Source organism: Cloeon dipterum, chromosome 2, assembly GCF_949628265.1.
Source record: "Cloeon dipterum chromosome 2, ieCloDipt1.1, whole genome shotgun sequence".
Lineage (NCBI taxonomy): Eukaryota > Metazoa > Arthropoda > Insecta > Ephemeroptera > Baetidae > Cloeon > Cloeon dipterum.
Window position 1 is genome coordinate 9,095,413 of NC_088787.1, and position 19,046 is coordinate 9,114,458.

At 37.3% G+C, this 19,046-nt stretch overlaps 2 protein-coding genes across 2 annotated transcripts; one reads left to right on the forward strand and one right to left on the reverse strand.

Annotated features, from left to right (window-relative positions):
• The first annotated feature begins 12,377 nt into the window (after positions 1–12,377).
• On the forward strand, positions 12,378–14,168 carry LOC135936645 (outer dynein arm-docking complex subunit 4). Its single transcript, XM_065479528.1, has 6 exons — positions 12,378–12,673; positions 13,201–13,333; positions 13,397–13,549; positions 13,620–13,775; positions 13,833–13,973; positions 14,030–14,168. Exons 1-6 carry the CDS (start codon positions 12,509–12,511, stop codon positions 14,152–14,154), a joined length of 873 nt encoding a protein of 290 aa, XP_065335600.1. The 5' UTR covers positions 12,378–12,508; the 3' UTR covers positions 14,155–14,168.
• Positions 14,169–15,730, reverse strand: LOC135936644 (uncharacterized). The gene is made up of 3 exons (XM_065479527.1): positions 15,480–15,730; positions 14,921–15,088; positions 14,169–14,753 (listed from the first exon to the last, which is right to left on the reverse strand). The coding sequence occupies exons 1-3, from the start codon at positions 15,700–15,702 to the stop codon at positions 14,455–14,457; spliced, it is 690 nt and encodes a 229-aa protein (XP_065335599.1). The 5' UTR covers positions 15,703–15,730; the 3' UTR covers positions 14,169–14,454.
• Between the last annotated feature and the right edge of the window lie 3,316 nt (positions 15,731–19,046).

A 19,046-nucleotide genomic window follows, 5' to 3' on the forward strand; every position in this document is an offset into this window, starting at 1 on the left:
TCTCTTTTCTGCTCCTTCTGCCTGCACGCGATATTTTCTGCTCCGCGCCGCAGCCTCTCTCTCTCTCTCTCTCTCTCTCTCTCTCTCTCTCTCTCTCTCGCAGAGAGTAATCAATCTTCGTACAGCCAGTCGCAAGCATCCAACATGGCGCCTGTTTTTCCGAGACGGGAAACTGCGCCTCGGAGAGAACTAACGCGATTCGCCGCGCCGCGAAATTTTCTTTCCTTGCCTTTTTTGCTGGAGAGCTGGAGAGTGAGGGCCACAACTAATTAAGGTTTCTCCTTTTTGCACCACAGGATTTCAGATGGAGTTTTCACTTTTCGAGAAGGATGCCTTGTTTAAATTATATGCACTTCTGCAAAGTTCCTAACAGATTTAGTTCGAGACGAATTTATGTAATGAAAGTAAAAATGATTAATTAGCCTATCAGTCTCATTAAAACAGGAAAATAATTATTTTCGCCTTTTTCAATTCGATGATAAATACATCAAATAAAACCAATAAAAAGCCGCTATAATATTAATATCAATTTTACAGCATACAATGAATCCTTTGATCATTTAACATTTGTATTTTTCAGGGAATCACCGAACTGCTATCGATATTTTGCCATTGAAATCAACGGAAATGGGTTAAAACAGGACAAAATAAATTAATTTTAATTGTTGACAAAATTTAGCCAGGGTCAATATTATAAAATTAGGACCAACCATCAGTTTAATTTCAAATTTTGTCAAATTAAAAAAATCAGACAGTTTGTTAATCATTTTTCGCTTGATTTTGATTCCAACAGAGTGCAAATTAACCCTTCTGGTTAATACACCAGTTTGTATAAGCCCTTAGTGTTCGAAGTCGCCAACAGATGGTGCCACCGTGTGCTTTCGTTATAAATTTAATTTTAAGGCACTTCCGCTGCGATTTTAAACTCAATCCTGCCACTGTGCTTTTCTCAGTTAAATATACTTTCTTTTAACGTGCTGAAAACCAAAATCAGTTAAGCCAATCGCCGTAGAGTTGTGAAAATCTATTTTTTGAGATATAAAATATTTTCCAACGTTTCTACGGCGATGGGCTTATCCGATTTTGGTTTTCAGGACGTCAAAAGAAAGAATATTTATTGAAGAATCCACAGTAGCAGGATTGAGTCTTAAATCACAGTGGGAGTTCCTTAAAATCAAATTTATTACGAAAGTCTACGGTGGCGCCATCTGTTGGCGACTTCGAACAACTGATGCATTAATTATAATTTTAAATCAGGAGAAAGTGCTTGCCACTTGATTAGGATGCCAACTTTGGCGCTGATTTTCTCACAAATCAAAAGAGCAAAACCATTAAAAATTTAAGCTCTTCCAATTTTCAGATAATATATTTTTAAAATATCAAGGTAAAAATTATTTTACAAAATTTTGTAGTGCACATCATGTCAAATGAATATTGCAAACCAATTCCTAAAATTGAGTGAATTCCGCGAAAATCAATTCCGTTTATAAAACACAGATAATAAAACATTCCGCCTCTGTGATGGGAACTGAAGCAAATGCAAAAATAACGCTTCATTTTGCGCTGTGTAAAAGTCTCCGTGTCTCATTTGACGCGAGGCGAGTCGTGATTTATGGGAGGAAAGGCGTGCAGGAACAAAGCAGCAGCTAGATTGCTGTGCAAATGTTTAGCTTGCGCTCGGCTGTAGAACACTCAAAATGTGTGGCCAAGGATTTTCCGCCGCGTCTCCATCCACGAACATAATCAATGAGTGCGAGCGCGCGCGCGTGTGTGTGTGTGTTGTGTGCTGCTGCTGCTCTCTCTCTCTCTCTCGCAACTAATCCCGCGTCTCCGTCCCAAGCAGAAACACCGCATCCAATTTGTCACTGGACACATATAATTCAACTAATCCGTTGCCAAACGCACACTTAGCACAATTTCATTAGCAAAAGGACTACTTGCTCTATGCGCCAGCCGTGGATGAATAGACAGCAAATTCCTCACTTAAAAGTTAAACATCTGCAAAGATCAGGATTAGCAAAAGCCGGTAATAAGAATTAAATAAGAATCGAAAAATGTTAATCTCTGTGGAATCATTTAAATCCAAAATTGACCTAGGCAGCAGCGTAAATCTTTTAAAAAAGTGGCTCTGCCCTTAAAATCAGGTTACACCAAATTTGCAATGCATAAAAACGAACCATTGGATTTTTGCGCTATAAACTAGCTGGACAAAAACCACCAGTTTTGGGTTTTTCCGCATTTTTTCGAATTTAACCTCGTAAAAGTCATATTTCGCACCAAAAAGGTAAAAAATTTTGGAAAATTTCGACGAATTATTAAAATTTTTGGTCTTTTGGTGACCGGAAGGTAATTTTTTATAAAAATCCCTATTTTAGGTCATCCATCGTGAGATTCCAGAAAAATGCGCCAAATTGCAGAAATCCCCACAAAAAATATTTTTGTTCAATGCAGTGTGGTTTCCAGAAAAATGCAGTTTTTGCGAATGCTGTTTAAAGTATTTCATTACTTGAAATCATATTTTATTTTACAACAAAAATTGCCACGAAAAAGTGTCAGACACCGTTGCATTAAGAGGAATTGAAATCTGCCAAGATATAATAATTATGGTACGTTTTGGGTAAAATAGGATAAATTTGAGTTAATCTGTAGCAAAGGTCCTCTTTTGAAATCATTGCATATATTTTTAGCAAATTGTTAAACTGAGTATTTGGTCAATAGCTTATTGTATCATCAATTCTAATTATTTTCAGTTGTCACTTCAAACAGTTTTTCGCATTTCCTTGATGCCCTGCATTTAGATGAAATTTTAGTGTCTAGGAAAATAAAAATCTTGAATATCATCCGTTCTTAAGATAAAACAAATACTAAAAAATTATCAACGCTGTTAGTTCTACGATGTTCCACGATAATTTATTTGCAATTATTCATTAACAACTTTGTCTAATTAATTTCCATTAATCAGAATCTGTGATGAACGCCGAATAATCCATTAAACAATTAATTTGGTTCTAACTCAATACGTTTAGAAACTCTAAAAAAGCCATCATTTTTATTGTAATCGGTCAAGGCAACATTCCAGGAACTCCCGCCGGGCACAATTGGAATATTACCTTTAATTTAACTTCATATTGTTTTATAATGTCTAAACAAATCAACACAAAGAAAGCAAAATAGGGGAACAAAAAATTAAAAATAAATCTATGAATGCGATTAAAAAAAAATTTGCAAATTATTATTACTGTAATTTTAAAATAATAGAAAAAAGGCACTTTCTTATTTTTATTTTTTTATTATTTAATTGCATTTTGATTTTGTTATTTGTAAATTTTATTCTTTACTACAATCGATATAATTGATGTAATTTTAATGTTTTGGTAAGAATTGCAGGGTCCAAAAAATAAATTTTTTGCATTAATAATGCTTACCAATTATTCAAGTTGCATGCTTCATGGTATTTATCGCAGGATTATCGATTATTTCAATTGCTGAATTAATTGGAAATATTATTAGTAGCATTCTGTACTGTTGACTGCAGAACGTGTGTTTAATTAATTTAAATAATAATTAATACAGATTTTTCTTCCCACGACACCAAATATAATTTTACCGAAATAAAAAAACCTAATTTCATCAATAAGACGAATTTACGAATTGCGTTTAGTGTAGAATTCGCCGTGATCGAATTTGTTATTTGGGAAGTTGGTGGTGGTTGGCATTATATATATTGTTGCGTTTTTAGGGGCACGCACGCAGTCGGAGCACGATTGGAGCAGCGGCGGCGGATGCCTTCGGACGCAGCTGAAGAGAGGGAGGGATTAGTGCAGATGAGTCTGCATGATGAAAAGGGATGTTTGATGCTGCTGCCGGGATTAGCGCAGACGCGCGCACCGCCACCCACCGACGCACCCCGCTCGACTCACCCCTGGCCTGCGCTCGGCAAAATAAATCGCGAAACCGCCGCTCATCGCAACTGCACACCCCGAAATTCGAGTTAACACCTTTTACTCTCTCTCCAAGCAGATTTCAATTGTTATTTATTTAAATCAATATGTAAAACATTATACAAAATATTTATTGTCTGTTTCTACTGTAAGTCGCTCACTGCATTATTTTTAATTAAACTAAAAATTAAAACAAACATCAAACATCCACTGTTGAAGTGTTGTGCCATGTCGAGAGAAATGGCGTAATTAATGTAATCTGATGGATCAATTTTATAATTTAGATTATTAATTTTTTAAAAACAAAATGTTTAACCAATTATTATAAAGAAATTAAAAACCCTAATTATATAAAACGACATGATAAAAATTTTACACACAACAGAAAATTTTATTAACAATTAAGTAATTATATTTCTATAGAAATGCCATTAACAGAATAATAACAAATCTAATCAGCAGTAAAATTACAACAATTGTTTTGCAACTAACCAAATTACAAAAATCATGGAACCGGAATCTTCATTAATTTTAACTGATAGCGTTAGAAAACCAGAATTCTATATAATGATTGGAATTCAGGAATGCCACAAGAATAAGAACAAATTTTCATCAATTATAAAACTTAAAAAAATCCGTGTTTTCTCATACAATTTCGGCAACATTGGCAAATGACCCGAACAAAATTAAACCTGTATTTGATATTTGCGATTTTTCTGGCCGAGAATCTGTGTAAATTTTCCGCTCCTATTATTTTCCGGCCAAGATTCCGCGGTGACAAATATGAATGTTAGCAAGGATATGTGTATGGTAATGATCAACGCACGGTTTCTGCTCGACCGAGGTTTCGGAGCGCGCGTTAGAGGGCAACACGATTCAGTCCGATGCGCAGAGCAAAGTTGATAAAAGAGCTATAGCAAGCAAAGCTCGCCTCGTTCGACCTAAAATTTTCATACATTATGGCATCATTTTATTTATTTTTGTCTACACTGAAAAATGATGTAAAACATTGATTTAAACAATTGATTCTTATTAATATCTTTGAGTTTTTTTGTAGACAGTTGGTGAGTAGATAATGCAGTGCTGCGTCCGCCTATTAATTAATTAATTATTATTTTTATTTCAAGTCATATTTTTTGGTATTTCTGAGGATTTTTTAAGCACCTGACATTTCCCTAAAGTATTTTACCTGAGAATGTAAGTTTTTAATAGCTAACCGCGTAGAGCAGAAATTAATCATTCTGAAAGCAGATCAAATTCCCTTTTTTTACAAACTTTTACTAATATTTTTAACTCCTAAAAAATAATTAAATGAAAACGTGAGTATTTTGTGAAATAATTATTATGAGGATGTAAATGAAAATTACCAAAATTAATCTACATGAGCTGGTATCAAGGTCAGAAAGTTTCAAACTATATTTTATCTTGAACCAATTAATAAGAATAATTTATAATTTTTATCCCAGCAAGCGTCAAAATTTCAGGGACATTTATCCCCCAAAAACGAAACATTGATCCATTTGTGTTGTCAAGAAGGGATTACTCATTAAAAATCATGCAAATAATTAATTCCTCTTAGCAGGAACCATTAATAATTAAAGCTGACTGTAATTTTTTTATCATTATAAATCCTGAATTGGAATTCCAAATCCGACGTGTGGTCATGTTACGTCTGATATATGATTGCGTTCCTGCAGCATGATATAAATTGGCGAGACGGTGGGCTGCAGCTAGCTCAGAGCAGGTTGGCCTGCTGCTCTTTTGAAATTGCTGCTGTGTGTGTGTGTGTGTGTGAAATTGAGTCACGTGTCTTGAGAGAAGGGAAACGTGCGAGCTTTGCCTCAATGCGGCGGGGTGCGGTGTCGGATTTTCAAATAATAAAGTTAGCCTCATCAAGAGGAAGCAATTTGTTTGTGTCACAACACACGCTGGTGTGAACTGTTCGATCAGATAATATTTATTATGAATTCGCCGGCTTTGCGGTGTGCGAAAGGCCAAATTAAAAAGTTTTGCGACTAATCGGAAGGCAGGTTCGCGTGATAAAACCAAATAAAAACACGCCGTCACATGTTTGTACACAAAAGCCTGTGCTACACTGCAAAAAAAAGTTTTGGGGTTGACGAAACTCAGTCCTGCACCTATAGCGACAAAAACAACTGAAAATTAAAGCGGGCGATTCTTTTATAAAGAGGTTTTCTACCTCCTGATCTGTGTTTAAGCCTATTTAAATTACGTCGATATTTTTTTTTGTATTTGAAAGATTCAAATTTAATAAAAAAAGCGATGTGTCATGAATTTTAAACTCCAATTGACGGTGTCTGTATAGTGTCTGTACCGATTTAGAGAGGTTTCGTAAAATCAATAGAACCAAATTTAAACGTTTTCCTTAAAAAATCATCTGAAGTTGGATATTTTCGGTCAAGCCAAAGGCTCTCAAGTCTCAATATGCAACGTGATAACTCAATCAATGTTGGGGGGTAGATTGCCGTAGGCCAATTTTTCTCCAGCTTTTACTGCTGGTTAAAAAACCTTGAACATAATCTTTCTGTTAATGACAAATGACAAACTATATTATTTGTACATAAAGCTAATAAGTTAATTTTTTTACAAATTCAATAAAATGTTTTTCTATATATTGTTTAATTATTATTAATTTTGTGCGTAGCGAAAATTTTTCTATTTTTTTAATAATTGTTTTAGTGACATTGCCAATTAAATTATAATTTATAAATTTAACGGAATTTGTAATTAAAATTATATTGATTAGTAAACATTTAATATGACTAACATAAAAGTCGTCATATGCACTATATAATTATTATTATAATTCTGAATTAACAGAAACAATAAGAGAAATTAGAGTCGAAGTTTTAAAGGAACTATAACGAGTCAAATTTTATTCATGCTGAAAACATAAATAAAACTAAATGTAGCTATGAAAACGCCAAAGTTGGCATATAAACATGAAAAAAATCCATAGCAAGAATCTCTTTTCAACTCTATTCAATTCAATATTTATTTCTCTTGCTCCAGAAATAAGATCAAAGAAAAAACAGCATGAATAGCCCCGAAAAAGCTAATTCCGCAAATGGCTTTGATGTCATTCTTGTTGCAAAGATGCGCGATGCAATAATAATTGCCCACGTGATTCAACACCTGTCCTGCCTGCGCGCTAATGGGCGTTCGGGCCCTCGAGGGCGGCGGAGAGGCAGAAGAATAGCAGGTTGTTTGGCGCATGCGATGCGAAAATTTGTAAATAGAACATGTGGCGGCAGCCGCGAAGAGAAAGAGAGAGAAGAAAAGGGACTTAATCAGCGCCGCGCGGCAGTGCGTCCCTCGACTCCACTCGGCTGGCAGCAACCCCCGAGTGGGGTGGTGGATTTCTCCCTGGCTCTATCTTCGAGAAGGGTGAGTGTGTGTGCGTTTTTACATTGAAAAAAAAGAGAAGGAAATGAATGTTTTTATTGGAATCACTCGGAATGGGCGCCAAAATGTTGCCTCTCTCTCGAGTGTTTTCATGTCTCGAGCAATGATAACAAAAATCACGCACGCTTTTTGACGCTCTCCTCTGAATATTGAATAGCAAATCGATCCAAGTGAATTTTGGGAACCTTATTTTTCGAGAGTGCTGACAGACGCAGTTTGTGCAATGTCATCGCCTTCGCATTTTGACTGATGCGGATTGCGGGGAATTTGCGTTTAGCCCGTCATCGCACTCAGCTGCTTCAAAAGCAAGTCAAGTTGTGTCCTGACAAGCAAGCCGGAAATTGTTTGTTCAAATCAAGACGAAAATCCTTTAAAGATTTTATTTTATTAATAAAATTTGCAATTTTACTCATATTTGCAAAAAAGAGGGGAACGTAGAGCTCAAATTGAAAATTTATTGCGTAGAAATTAATGAAAGAAATACTCGTTTTTCTATTTTTACTTTTAAAATTAAAAAAAATCAAATCAGGATTATTTTCCATTTTTTTCATTTCCAGCTGGAAGATTATTATCTCATCTGACAATTTTGGTATAATTTTAATAATGATGTTTATTGAATATAATTTATTTAATCTAAAAATAAATCCTTGTAATCGGTATGTACACTTTATTAGTGCAGAAGTTAATTGTTCAACGTGTTTTAAGTTTTTAAATTTGAATAATGAATACTAAAGAATTTTCAAAATGGAAATATTAAAAATCAAACGGATATTAGGTCCGCCTTCTGTCTGGTTTCAACATTTCGTTATTTATTATTCGTTATTAAACAAAGAATTAATTTGATTTAGACGGAACCAAGGCAAGTGATTTACGTGAAAAGTAACATTTCACGCTGTTTATTTTGGTATACACCATTTCCGATAACTGCCATTTGACGTGCTCTTTTGGCCAATCGATCTGCCGGCAAAGACAAAATAAACGGCGAGCTTGCTGCTTCCGTGTAATGTGCGAAGAACAAATGGAATTAACTAGAGAGAGCTATGAGCAGAGACTGCGTCACTCGAGCAGCCAGCGAACGGCACAATTTTGTGTCAACCTGCCTTCATATACACAATTGGTCGCGTGCACTTTAGAAATATGCGCGTCATTAGCATTTGATTGCTCCATTTTTTCCCCTTTAATTTCAGCAGCCGGCTCGGGTGAGCACCACAAGGCACCGCATTTCTCTTCTTTTGCCCGACTGCTACGGAAAATTAGAATTAATGCAATTACTCAAATTTATTTTCATCGGAGGACGAAAAAATGTACATAAAATGTTATATAATATAATATAACAGAATTATAAAAAAGGTCTATTATAGCAAGTTCTAGGCACTTCTAAATGACGCCAAGATTTACGATTTTTTTGTATATTTCAAATTATTTGTTTTGAGTTCAGAAAATTTACAATCAGAAGAATTATTGGCTGATGCTCAGCAAAATTAGGGTCTGGAAGGGTCTGCTCTAGAAAGTGTTGAAAAATAAACAAAATTAAATCAACACATGGAAAGAAATCAATTTTTAAGTCATTTTAAAATATATTTATTTTCTGTCTTTTAGTCTGCACTGTAATTAAAGCAGAATTCAATCTGAGAACTTTATTAAATTTGCTAATTTGCGATGAAGCCATCTTTCGATGAATTTGAGCACTTACAGTAACACATTTTATCATTTCCATTTTTGTGTTAAGTCTTAATTTTGCGTTTTTTGCACTTTTTTAATATTTCATAAACTGTTTCTTGGAATTTATATTTTTTGGAAATTTCCAGGTTTAAAATGGGCTCTCCACGTGGCAAAAAGGTGACAAAACCGACGGTAAAACTAACAAAGCAGCAGCGAGCGGCGATGAAAGAAGTGCAAGCTGCCGCGGCAGAAAGCAGAGTACGCTACGACGAAGCCACGAATCAGCTGAAAAACGGAAACTACCAAAAGGCGCTGGATGGATTAGAGAGGGTAACATCGACTTATAAATTAATATATGCCTGAAGTTAGCTGCTTTAGATAATACATGCAAGCAAAAAGTGTTTGTAATTTTATAAATACAATGTTTTAAAATCAATTATTTTGTTATCAAGTTACATAGATGGAAAAAGAATTTATTTGAACGATTTCAGAGCTTTTTTGTGAATTATAAGCATTATTTATTTTTGGAAAATAAATTTTAATTTAACCAAACTCAATAGTGCCCAAGAGATGTGTGAAAGTTCCTTCTCAATGTCTATAATGTCAAAAAATTACAAAATATAACAATTTTTTAATGATTTAATGCTGTAAAAAATTTCTGTTTTCATTTATCTCCTCCGTAAGGGCTACATGAAACCTTGCAATTTTCGTTAAAAAAAGACGCACGATATAAGTGCCTCATGAAACAGCGAAACAATCGTCATCAGAGGGGGAAATCGAAGAAAAGTGGTCAATGCGCCAAGCAATTTGGCGCCTTCGCGATATGCAGAAAAGTGAATTGTTGACGCGTAGCCATAGAAACATCGCCTCGCAGCGATTTCGCCCCTTTCGAGGCTTCCGGAACACCTTTACCGCCACCTTCAGCGCTCCGCAGGTGAGTTTCGTCTGCCTCCTAAACAATTAGTCAGCTAAAGACGCGACGAGCATCGCGTGACTAGTTTTTACTAGTCGAGATGTCCCTTGTTTTGTCCTCCTCCACCTCCTCCGCCCGGCCCATTTATAATAATGCCGTGTGGCGCACGGCTAATTGTCGTCGTCGTCGTCGGATCTTTCCCCTGGCACGGCACGGCCCGCACCGCACTAAGCAGACATCCTCGCATATTATTATGATATGCTCAGCATTTTTGCCGAGCTAAACACAAAGCTCTATATTGATTAGCAATTATTATATAATAATAGTCGTTTCATACGGTTTCTTTTCCGTGCCCGAATTGTTCTGATTTTTATTGGCTCCGAGCACAATATAGGATGACACTTTTATTTCTTTCCGTCCAAGATTAATAAATATGATGGATTGGATGGTAAATAAATTGGTCTCCAACATCAAAAAATGTTTTTACATCGTTGTAATTTAGCGTTAGGATAGATTGCTTTTTGTGAATAAATCATTTTGTAAAATCAATTTTAATTAAACCAAATTCAACATGACCCAAAAGATGTGTGAAAATTAGCCTTTGTATCCAAGTTTGAGAGTGTATTTGATACTGTTAATTGCCAGTTATTTTAGTGCCAAAACTTTTAATTTCAGTCTTACGGTCAGGATTAGTTAGTAAAGAATTTTTTCTTAGGTTTAATATAATTTTCAAAAATTGTTTGATTGAAATAAAACTATTTTATCAGTTTAAAAGCACTTAAATAGCGTCACTGATGACGCATAGTAAAGGTTACATTTTATTTTATTATTAGGTTTTAAAAGTTTAATTTTAGTAGAAATTTATTTAACAAATGTCTAATAAAAAAAACTTATAATTGTTTTGGTATAAAATAAAAATTAATTTTTAATTTTATGATTTAAAATTTTTATTACAAGAATTAGTTTATATATTTAAAATTTATAAACTTTATATTATTTTTTTTCATTTTTATAAATTGTGTGCAACATATAATCCAATACAAATATTACATACATAAATACTACTGCAAAGAAAGCATTATTTACGATAATAGGAAACTAGATAAATTTATTCATTATCTTTAAAATATTATAAAAAGTAACATATTTTTTAAAATAAGTAAATATATATGTTAGGTATCAAAGAGTTCAAATTTCAAAGTAAACGATCTAGTTGCACTTAATTTGTGTGTTCAAAAGTATTTTCTACAGCGAAAATACTCGGAAAAATAACTATTTGATAAACTTGGCTTTGGACTAATTCCAGTTCGATTAATTATGTTTCGGTAATTCAGAAAAATTCCATTTTTCCATATTGGGACTTATTCTTTTCTGACAACATCCACGCTCCCAAAATATTGGCAATCTTGAGAGGAGATAAAAGCGACGCAGAGAGCTAGATTTTTGTTGTATTTTGTTGATTAAATCGGTTTTTGTGAAATATGACCATATCGATTAATTCTAGATATTATTAAAGAGATATTAGATATAGATGCTTCTCCCGATTCCTAAAGATATTTTGACATTCTTTGACCCCTGCTAAGAATCAATTTGAACTGAATTTTAAAATCTACCGTCCTGATTGACAATAAAATCAGTCCAACTCAACTCACTCAATAACTAACATTATCGACCCTTTAGAGGAACCATCATGGCCGGGCGAGGCACCAACGACTCGCTGACGCAGCGGGCGCGCAGCATCCTCTTCACGTCTCGCGAGGCCGACTTCATGCAGAGCTTCATCCGAGTCGGCGACGGCGCCAATGACGACGGCGTCGCCGCCGCCACCACGTCGGCCGGCGGCGTCGGCGACAGGAGGCGGGCCAGCATCAGTCTGGCGCTGCCCCTGAAGCTGCCGCAGGGCGCGCCGCAGGACACGCCGACCTCGCGACGCACGCTGCCCACCGGGGAGGAGCGGCGCTCCTCCCAGGGCTCGGTGCCGGCGCCGGCGGCGCCGCAGGTCCGCAAGAATACGCCCTTCGCCCAGATGACCAAGGACATCAAACTGCGCCGCATCCACCAGCAGCAGCAGGAGCTGCAAATGCTCCTCAGGCATTCAATGCTGCTCCATTATTCGTACTGGGATTTTTTTTAGCGATCTCGCTTGGATTGGAGAAAAATGAAAAAGGATGAAATGGCAGAAAGAATCCATTTCGCCCCATTTTTCGAAGGAGATAACATGGTTTTCAGGCCTATTCTACACATAATTATAACTCTTTAAAATTACAAAATTACTGTTCACGTTTCTACGGCGATTGGCTGAACCGAATTTGGTTTTTTGCACACTGAATTTTAAGGACTGAATGCACAGAAGCGCGGTGGATTGCCGAAATATCTAAATAAAACGGTGGCAGCTTCCGCACATGGTGAAATTCACCAATTGCCTGAAATAATAAATTTATTTTGGAAAAATCTTTTATTATATTTATGGAAAAACAGGCAGGGTCGACGATCTGGGAAAGGCGACAGTTATTTCCGGCGCGGCGAGGAATGCTACACGGACAAGGACAGAGCAGCCGCAGTCAACATGGGCAACCGCGACATCAAACTCAGTTTGAAACTGAAACGGAGGCAGGAGAGAAGCAAGGCCTTGCAGATACCCGAGCAGGCAGACCCGAACACTCTTTTAACCCTCGGCGGGCACGAGATGAAGGGTGGTGACCTCAAGGTTGCCCTCGGGTTTGTAAATAAGGTATAATTCGGCTGAGAGGTGAACAAATTCGGTGTGCACATACGAAAATTGCAAGTGTTTCTGTATTTTATTTGCGAAACTAAATATTTTTGTCAAGATAACGGCATTATGGCAGCTCCGAAGTATTTAATCCAACTATTCCTTATATTAAAACGTTTTTAAGTATGTTTTTTTAATGACACCTAATCTGTTTCTTCCTGCTCTCATTCCTGATTACACACGCAAATAAAGATGTTTTATAGCATTAATTTTTCTCCTCGGTTCTATTCCACTCCGGTTGGTTTCCTTCGTTAATATCCATGAAATTATTTAAATTTTGATTTACTTGCTCTCATTTGATGGTCTATATATTCTGCATCTTCTATACCTTGTATGTAATTTGAGATTTGCAAATGAATTTAAAAGAATGTTTTTTTAATTGTTTCCTTTTCCCTTCAAAAATTTCTATATTTAAAAAATTATCCATTTTTGAGCAGCTTAATTTCAGCCATAATTTCTTAAACAAATTAATTTTTGGTTTCAAGTAGGCTCTGGAGCTGCAGCCAAACGACAAACACGCCCTCGTGGCCCGAAGCAAATGTCACCTGCTGCTGGGTCTGGCCGAAGAAGCGCTGCATGACGCCAATGCTGCCTTGGCGCTGGACAAACACTTTGTCAAAGGTATAGCTCGGACACTTTTTATTATATCAGGACCTTAAAAATGATCATTCTGCTGACAAACAGGAATTTTCCAAAAAGCGGAGGCGCTGTATCACTTGGGCGACTTCGAGCACAGCCTCATGTTTTATCACAGGGGCCAGCGACTGCGGCCCGAGCAGGCTGGCTTCCGACTGGGCGTGCAGAAGGCACAAGAAGCGATTGAAAATGCCATTTGCAGTAATTTTTTTGAAAATTAATCAGGAAACAAACAGTTTATAATACATCCTTTCATAAAATCCTCACCCAGGCTGCAGAGACAAACTGGCTCTTCTCTCGGCAAAGTACGCGGATGGCTTTTCACTGGAGAACAACAACTGTGCCATCGCTAACAACGCAAACGAGGTCGACGACATCGAGAGTGCGACTAACAAGGAAAACAATTTAAAGCCAGTCACTCCTTTGAGTAATTATCCGTCCTTATTTTGATCTATGGTAAAGATTTGATTTAAATCCGCTCCAGTTGCTGGCAAATCAACGCCGTCGTCCGGCAAGAGCAGGGCGTCGACGTCGACAGCGAGCAAGCAGCCGAAAAAGAAGCAACACCTGCTCGGACAGCTGAGCGTCGACCGGGAGTACCTGGAGAACCTTTTGCAGCATCCAGGTATTATCAATGGATTTGAAATATCGCTGGAGAGTAAAAATTTTTATTACTTTCAGATATAAAGGCTTCGAACCAGGACTCCGTGAGTCACATTTCAATGCACGCTGAGGAAGGGGTGGCCTTCCTAAAACGGAGGCAGGAGTTCTGGAGGCAGCAGTGTCCGAAATCCACCAAGAAATAAAACCACAACTCGAATAACGTAATATTACAATGATTTGGCAACTTTATTAAGTACATCATCCATACACAATAAATTAATTTGTGCGAAAAATAAATTACTGAAGGCGAAGCGGCTTACAGTGAGAGGACATAGAGCAGAAAAGGAGAAGAACAAAAGTGTGAATATAGTCATACACTAGAATAAAGATCGAGCAGCGAAATAATGGGAATTATTTGTACTTGGCTGGGGAATCACAAGAAATGCACAAGAGACAGAGAAATTAAAGGAACGAGACGAGCAGAGAGCTTCTTTTTCAGTCGATCAGGGTTTGTAGGCGGCGTAGGGCAGCTCGAGGTTCCTGGCGTAGTGGCCGCCGCTGTGGTGCTCCTCGTGCGAGTAGGTCGGATGCGCAACCACCTCGACCGTCTTGGTGCTGTGCTGGTTGGCCAGCAGCTTCTGCAGACCGATCAGGGCCGAGAGGACGAGCGCGATCTTGCCGACGACCAGCGCCTTCAGGGCCAGCAGGGCGATGGCACCAAGCACAAGAGGAACCAAAGCCACCGCCTTCAGCTTCAGAGCCAGAAGGAAGGGCAGCAGGAACTTCTTCTTCTTCTTACGACCTGAAACCCAATTTCGTTTCGTCAGACAAAAATCCTCGTTGTGTTTTGAGAATATTTATTTACTGTGTAACTATTGTAAACTTCTAACTGACAAGAAATTAATTTTTTTCATGAAGTAAATCAAAAATAAAGCAAACTACTAGATTATTTTAATTTTAATTATTTACCTTCTTCGACGGAATGCTTCAAGTCGGAAATGGTGTCATCAGGAACTTTGAGCTGCAAAGTGTGAGTGCTGAAGAACTTGGCAACGCGATCAATGAGCATCGTCTCGACGTGCGCCTCAGGGTTTTCATCGTTGCGGGAAATATCGTTCACTTCCTTCGCTGTCCTCTCTGCAACAACAATTGGAAACGTTTATAATATTTAAAAATAATCAATTCAGCCTCTTTTAGATTATCTGACCAATTAAATCTATGCATTAATTAGATTTTGGCCCACATATCTGGAATCAAAATTTGGTAAAGGGCTTCAATTTAAGTTAAGGTTGGCGATAAAAAAAATAGTTTTGTTTTAAATATACGCAGTTGTAGCACTTCTCAAATTATCTCTAAAATCACAAATTATATAATTTAATATAATTAAAAAAATAAAATTACTGGTTTTAGTTGACATCTAATTTACATTTTCGATAGTTTAGAAAATTCTTAAAAAATTGTATTTTTAATTTTATTCCAAAAAGAGTTGAAAGAAAATCAGAGTGCCCTTTTGGAGGGTTTCGCTTACCTGCAGGGGCAGAAGTCTGCAACAGTGTGACGCCCTGGATGAGGGGGATGTCGCCCTTGGCAAGGACGTCGTCGAAGAGGTTGAGGGCGCGTTGCTTGATGCAGAGGCTGAGGCCCTGGTCGCCGCAGGTCTGCACGAAGCGGTACGCGGTCTCGAGGGGGTCCTGCTGGGCCGTGGTGGCGGCCGCCAGCAGCAGTAAGAGCGTCGCCGTGTGCACCTTCATGTCTAGCTCGACTGATCGGCTGCCGAGGGCCCGGCTGCTTTTTATCCGGCCACGCCAACAGGATGGACCGCGATGTGTGTCAGCCAGCGAACCAGTACCTGACTCGGCGGCGAGCGAGCGAGCGATCGAGGCCCCTTCCATTCCTTGGCTAATTGCAGCCTCTTTGCCAGAGCCAATTTGCCACTCTCCGCTCTGCCAGCACAGCCCAAATACCGTGTGATAGCAAAATTGATAATTAATGTGAGTGTGTGTGTGTGCGCGCGCGACTCCAGCACGACACGAATATAGATCAGCAATCGATAATTATGGTTATTAGCTGTAATTAGATTAGAAAGAAGAGGATTTTAATTTGCATATCCGCATGGGAATTTTTTTCTGTTAAATTTTATTTCAATTTAGATCATCAAATGAGTTACCTTTCATCAAAAGAATATTTAACTTTTATTATTTAGTAGGAGTGTGTGAAATTTTTTTTTAACTGGAGGAAAACAGCATTGCAGGAAATTAATTTTTTTTGGATATTTTACAGTTACTTCGACCCTAAAATGATCGTAAAATATTCGCTGCTGCTCACAAACTAAAATTAAGCTGAAGTTAATGTTGCATAAACCTGTGTGTAAGAAAAATAAAAACGATTTTAGGATGTGTTAAGTACGACGAAGAGATGACGTTGTAATTTGAGGACAGTCCTTTTTCTCTTCGTGTTTACTTTCGCGAATGGGACACATGTAAATAAAGCACTCACTGTTTTTTTTTTCTACCAACTGACCCACAACAGCTTTATAATTCTCCAGAATCACTCTTCGAGAAAGTTCGCCGCATGAAAAACAGTGAATGAAACGGAATGAATGAAACGCAAGATTGTCGACTGATTAAAAATAGATTAAATACATTCTAGAAGTTTCTTGTTTTTAAATGCAAACTAATTTATGCAATATTATATTTTATTTCAGTTTAAAAAAATTCCTTTTTTGATATATGGGGCAGTTTTTAAAATTTAATTGCGAGCAAAAATTGATGATTAAACGGAAACTTTGATATTAAAGTGGATAGGGCAAAAAATGAAATTAATTTTAACTTTTTATTCAAATTAGCAGTTAGTTTGAATGATTATCTAATGAAATAATCAAATTAGGACCAAGAAACAATTTAATTTCAGGTTTTGCAGAATTTCTAAAAATATTAAACCGTTTAGCCTGTGATTTTTCGAATGATTTTTATCTCTTGTCTAGTTGGGATCTACCCAACAGTATGCGAATTATTTTAAATTGTTGAAATGATTGTTGCCCTTTTCTTGCAACAAGGAAAATTGAGTTTGGTTGTTGAGCTACTGCGTAATTTTACCGGCACTTGGATGAACTATATAACTCTTCTAGCGAACTAAATCTTGATTTTAAATAAGGAGACACTGCTCATTAGCTTCATTAGAGCGCAAGCTTTGGAGCCAATTATCCCACAAATTTGAAAGGCAATTTTTCAATTTTCATAGAACATTTTTACGGTATCTGCCCAAATTTTAAAATTTGTCATGACGTATTTATTTTAAATGGCAAGCAGGAACTGCGAATAAAAAATTTGCATAAAAAACTGCTGACCTCGAATTCAATCTTTCACATCTTGAAGCTTGAGCTTAATTTTTAAGAAGCCCCAGAGAGAAAATTTCTGTAGAAATATGAAGTCTTTTTATTAGAAATTATTCACAATAATTTACTCGAAAATATCCATCAGTAAAAAATTGACTATTCACCAGGAAGACAAACTAGAATAACGTTTGAAACCCCCATTGCAACTTTCAACCTTTTCTCTCTCCTTCGTCCTAAAAGTACGCGCCCACGACTTTTTGCATGAAGACGCCGATCAAATAATCCGATTGAAATGCGAGCGGCTTTTTCATAAATCTGCCGGTGTTGGCAGCGAGTATGAATGTGAGTGTGTGTGTGTGTGCTCAATAACTGTCTCGCGGTTTCCCCAACTGTTTATTCAGCCAACGCGAACACACACATAGAAAACCAATGCACCCAGTCTCATATGAGAGAGCCAAGTAGGAAAAATGCGCCGATTTTGCATTAGGATGAAAAATAGACGCGGCGCCGAGTGAAAGAAAGCAGGTCTCTGCGGCGCGGCGGGCAATCGATCCGTCAATCTCTCACGAGGGCAGCGGAATTAATGATAAGAAATTAGTGCGTCGGCCGTCGGATCGGCGCAGAGAAATAATAATGAAACGAAATCACGTTCCTTTTGTCCGCGCGCTCGTGATTCTGCGTTTGAGAGAGGAGCGCAGAGCGAAGACACAAATTTCGCCTCGGTTTCCGTTCGTTTTCAAACCGGTTCGGTCATTTCCTTTCGGGACTGGCATAATTGCAAAGACACACGCAAAAAATGAAGTCATTATACACGAGAGTAAAAATTAGCCCAGGCAGAGGCTGAGAGGCAGAGAGAGAATGTGATGAAATTGCCGGGGCCAAAAAATTGTGTATGCATTTTTTGCAGCTGCGGCGCGAGAAGGAGCCAAAAGAAACTGGTCTTCCTGCGGCTGCCAATTTGTAGGTCTCGAACGTGTGTGTGTGTGTGATCCACATTCGCCTTTGCCTTGGCCTCCATACAAGTTCATTTTCAAGAGCGTACGTACGTACGTACTCATCTCTCGCTGCACATTAATCGCCGCCTGTCCACTCCGCATCCATGCCAGACAATAACCTACATTGCACGCATTCGCGAATTAAAAAAATTAATGCGTTATTTGCGGCAAAACGGCCTAGCACAGTTTAAAAATACGGTTTTCGCTGATTTCAATTAATAATTGCTGCGGTATGCTGAGCACTGAGTGAGCACCTCGCACGCATTAAATTTTATTGCAACAGGAAATTGCTTGTAAGGGAAGGGATAAATTAAAACGTCAACTTCAAACTGTAAAACCCGATCAGAGTAGTAATCTTTTAAATTTTTTGGAGCATTGATATGTTAATTTTATTATTGGATGGTATTTAGCTTCAATTTTTTTTTATAAAATCAATTACTGTAAATTTAAGACTGACGATAATTTTTTCTGAGCTTTCAGCCATCATGGGAACGTCAAATGAGCTAAATCATACCACTGGGTATGTGATGACAGTGTTTAACATACTGTATATGTGTGGGAAGTTTTTTATTTGCTCTTTGACTATAAGAACCGTCATCACTATTTTTTATTTAAATATATCAGTCAAACGCATCAGTTTTGCTAGAATGTTCCTGTCCTTTTATTGTACAAAAATAAAAGCAAAAATTTGTTCTAGAAAGACAGTTTAAGAAAAAACCTTTTCAAAAATATTTACAATTAAGATTTTCTGTAAATTAAAATATTT